This window comes from Psammomys obesus, unplaced genomic scaffold, assembly GCF_907164565.1.
Source record: "Psammomys obesus unplaced genomic scaffold, mPsaObe1.curated_primary_1811, whole genome shotgun sequence".
Lineage (NCBI taxonomy): Eukaryota > Metazoa > Chordata > Mammalia > Rodentia > Muridae > Psammomys > Psammomys obesus.
The window spans coordinates 16,854,707-16,858,432 of NW_026596085.1; the positions used below are offsets into that span (position 1 = coordinate 16,854,707).

General features: G+C 55.3%; 1 protein-coding gene across 1 annotated transcript in view; it reads left to right on the top strand.

Annotated features, from left to right (window-relative positions):
* Window positions 1-3,319, top strand: part of Nfam1 (NFAT activating protein with ITAM motif 1) — an 18,377-nt gene extending 15,058 nt beyond the window's left edge. The window contains exon 5 of the mRNA XM_055627096.1: window positions 1,220-3,319. Within this exon, the coding sequence (XP_055483071.1) occupies window positions 1,220-1,279 (60 nt within the window). The 3' untranslated portion in view covers window positions 1,280-3,319. The remainder of the gene's footprint in view (window positions 1-1,219) is intronic.
* The last annotated feature ends 407 nt before the right edge of the window (window positions 3,320-3,726 follow it).

Sequence of the window (3,726 nt, forward strand, 5' to 3'; positions counted from 1 at the left end):
GGGGGTCACAACCACCGCTGGTGAGCAATGCACAAAGCCTGCACCGGCCAATCAAGTGAGAGCATTAGGCTTCCAGTTGTGTGCTGCTGCCAGCTCTGGCTGGCCTGCTCCACACTATCACAGGGCCCCAGGGTCATTGCTTAGTCACACTTTCCCTCTTCAGGCTCAGTTTGCGCATCTGTAAAATGGGTGAGTAACACCGACCTGCGCCACCAGCTTTGCCAGAATTCAAAAGAATAACACGGGCACCAGAACTTTGAACTCTACAAAGCAGCAGTGTGGTCAGGCGGGTGGGGAAGGCCTGCAAGGTGGGTGGTCTCTAAGCATGTTGGAGCAGCCTCAAGGAGTACGAGAACTGGGGCTCTGCCTCCCTCGGCCCGGGGCTGGAAGTGTTTGTTGAGTCTCTAGGTCTCGAAACCCTGAACTAGGCCCTGACTGTAGGCAGGGTCTCCAACCCTGGACCACTGAGCCTATGGTAGCTATCTCAGTCAGTATCTATATAGGATCAGGCTCTGGGGCGCTAGGCAGAAAAACGAGGTACACTTCTGCCTTCCGGGAGCCTACTCTGCAGGAATAAACTACTCACCCCAAGGGCATGCAGAGATAATGGTATCCTGGAGGGCCAGGCCTTGTGGAGAGGCTAGACCAGTGTGAGGAGGAGGCTCCCTGCTTCTTTTTTACTTGTTTATTTGTTCGTTTTACTTACCAGCCACAGTTTTCCCTCCCTCCTCTCCTCCGGGTGTTCCCCCCCACCCCCTGGTGCACCCTGCAAGGTGGATTCTGCTAGTTAGGCACTGGGTGGCTGTACGGAAGGGCTCACATTCCAGACCAAAGAAAGGCCATGGGGGAGAGGCTAGGGAATCTGGCTAGGGGAGCTGGTTGAGGGGGAGGGCAGGTGTGGAGAGGCATGGTAGGGAGAAGGGTGGGCTTGGAGGCAAAGGTCATGTTTCCTGTCAAAGTGAGCTATCTGCCTGCTTCCAAACAAGACTAAATCAGTACAAACTCATAGCCAGGCATGGTGACTCGAGTCTATCACACCCCTGGCCCCAGGTACTCTGGAGGCTGGTGGAGAAAGATCGTAATGAGTTCAAGGCCAGCCTGGGCTACACTGCCAGTTCAACTCGACAAACAAATAAACATGGGTTCAAATTTGTTCTTTTCTTATGTAATATTTCCCCCTTCTTTCTCCCCATTTCCTATCTCTCTCTTTCTCTCCTAGGAGAAACGGAACAGGTTTGAGGATGACAATGAATTTAACCTCGTCTATGAAAATCTCTAGGAAGAAGTTCTACAGGCCCCGAGCCTTGTCTTGGATTAGAACCCAGAGCCACTTCTCTTGTCCAAGGACCTGACCTGGGCCAGGAGTAGGCCTTCGGGATATGCCATCACCTCACCTGCGCATTCCAGGCTCTGCCTGCGTTAGTTGGGCCTGCTTGCACATTCCGCATCTGAGCCTGAACAGTCTCTGGGCTTTTGCCCAGGCTGTTGCCTCCATCCAAGAGAGCCATTCCTCTCCTGGCCCCATAGGCAAAGTGTTCCTCCATCCCACGGGGCTCTCTTGGACGCCACCTCTTTCTGTCTTCAGCCCGTACTGCCACCCCTGCTGAGCTGTGTGTGTGGCTCTCTTGGTGCCCGCCGGCCCGCATTGGTTCACAGGCAGACTTGCCCCTAGGAGAACACAGTAGGACCCCTGTCAGGGATATGCCTGGCCACTGAGCCACTCTACCTGCTCAGTTAGCCCAAAGGCTTGTACTAGCTGGGCACATGCTGGGTGGAACTGGAAAATGGTATGGCTAGGGAGAGGTGAAGAATGCAGTCAAAGAACTTCACAAAAGCTGGTTGGGCCTGGGTATGGAGGCTCCCAGATATGAGCCGATGAGCCAGGGCCAGGAGCCGGAAAGCTTCGTACATGCTGGCAAGAAAGGATAATCTAGCTTGTCTGGGACAAAGGTGGAGGCCAACTAAACAGGAGCTCCCCTCCCCCAACAAGAACCCCAGGCCGGCGCCCATCAGCTTGTGTAGGCTTACCTTGTCTGCCATCCTTGGCTCTCCAGGCCTCTACTCCTTATTCTACCCTTAGACCCAGTCCCCTGCCCCCCAAGTCCCCTCCTGTGGTCTAATCTGAACCCCACCTGCAGCTTCATGTCCTTTTCCTCTGTATTTATTTGCTTTAGGCCCATCCGGCCTTCGGGCAGAGACCAGCCTGGCTGTCTTCACGCCCCCTCTCTCCCACATTTACTCAGCTGTGTGGCTTGCTGCTAGGTCTCCCTGGGCAGGTAGGGGGGCCTCTGTGCTAGAGTCACTCAGACCAACCAGGGTGGACAAGAACTCCCCAACGCCTGGCCCTCAGCCTTTCTGGCCCTCCAGGAACTCATTCAGGGGACACCCTCATTTCACCCTCCAGGCAGCCCTGCGACAGGGAAGCCGTCTCCTTGGAGGACAAGGACTGGAGGTCTCAGTGCCCTGGGCCACAGGGCTCCTGTCACACACCCCACTTCCCTCGGCCTTAGCCTGCCTCTCCTTTGGCTTTCCCAGAGTCAGTTTAGCTGTGAAATGGACAGGCCAATCTACCTCCCCTACTTTTCTAGGCTCCTTCGAAAGTTCCTGGGATGGTCTCATTCAGAAACCCAGGGAATGTGGAGGTGTCCACGTGCAGACACGCCTAGCCCGGCCCGAGCAGTACTGAACCCCTCAGGCAGTACCTAAAGGCTAGAGAGGAAGGCACAGACTGACTCCAGAAGCCCTGTGCCATCGGACAGAGGCACCAGGCTTTTGTGGGCCCGGTGGATGGCCTGCCACCTACAAGCCCGGTTCTTGGCCCTACTCTGTAAACATCCATTAAGCAAAGCTCCTCATGGGCTGCCAGGCTGAGTGATGGCCCGTGCTCCTCCAGGCTGGCCTAATGAATTCCCGGTCTGTGAAGAAGGGAAACTGCCTGGCACAGAGCTGCCTCCAGGCTCTTGACTCCAGCAGCCTGAGATGAAGGTCAGCGCTGGGACTTAGCCAGCAGGAGCTTGGCTATTGCATCTCTTACCTCCTGGCTCTACATCCAGTCTCTGGACTCTTTGACCAGGACTTGGGTTTTTTTTTTTTTTTTTTTTTTCAGCCCTTTCCAGGGGAGTGAGAGAAGCCTGGTGGGGCTTCATATTGTGCCCTGGCTCAGGACCCAGCACCCACGTCTCCCAGCAGCCACCCTTACGAAGCAGCTGAGGGAACCTGCTAAGACATACTCCATCTTTCCCACGAAAGGCCTTTCCCATGAAAAAGCCTTCCGCAGTTTCTACTTCACTTGGAATAAAATTTCAGCTCCTTGCAGTGGTCCAGCAGCCCCAGGAAGACTGACCCATTGCCTCTCCTGGGTACACAGGCATTGCCAGAGTGGTGGCTGAGTGGTTGGGGCAAAGATGGGCACAGGGGAGGGGGGGGGAGTGAGAGTCTGGGAAGGAAAGGGAATGGAAGAGAGGAGGAGGAAGAGAAGGAGGGTTCAGGGTGAAGGACGGGATACAAGAGGGGTTTCCATATTAGGGAAGGTGAAGGAAGAATATTTGGGGTCTCCCAGTAGTCAACAAAGAAGACTGAGTCCCCGGTCCCCTGCCCCAGGCCTGAAGACGAGAGCTGATGCAAGGATGAGGGGTGAAGATGACGGTGATGGAAGAGGAGAAGGCGCCCTGTGAACCCCTTGGGGTCGGGCTTTGAATGGAAAGGGAGATTCGAGGAGAAGCAGGC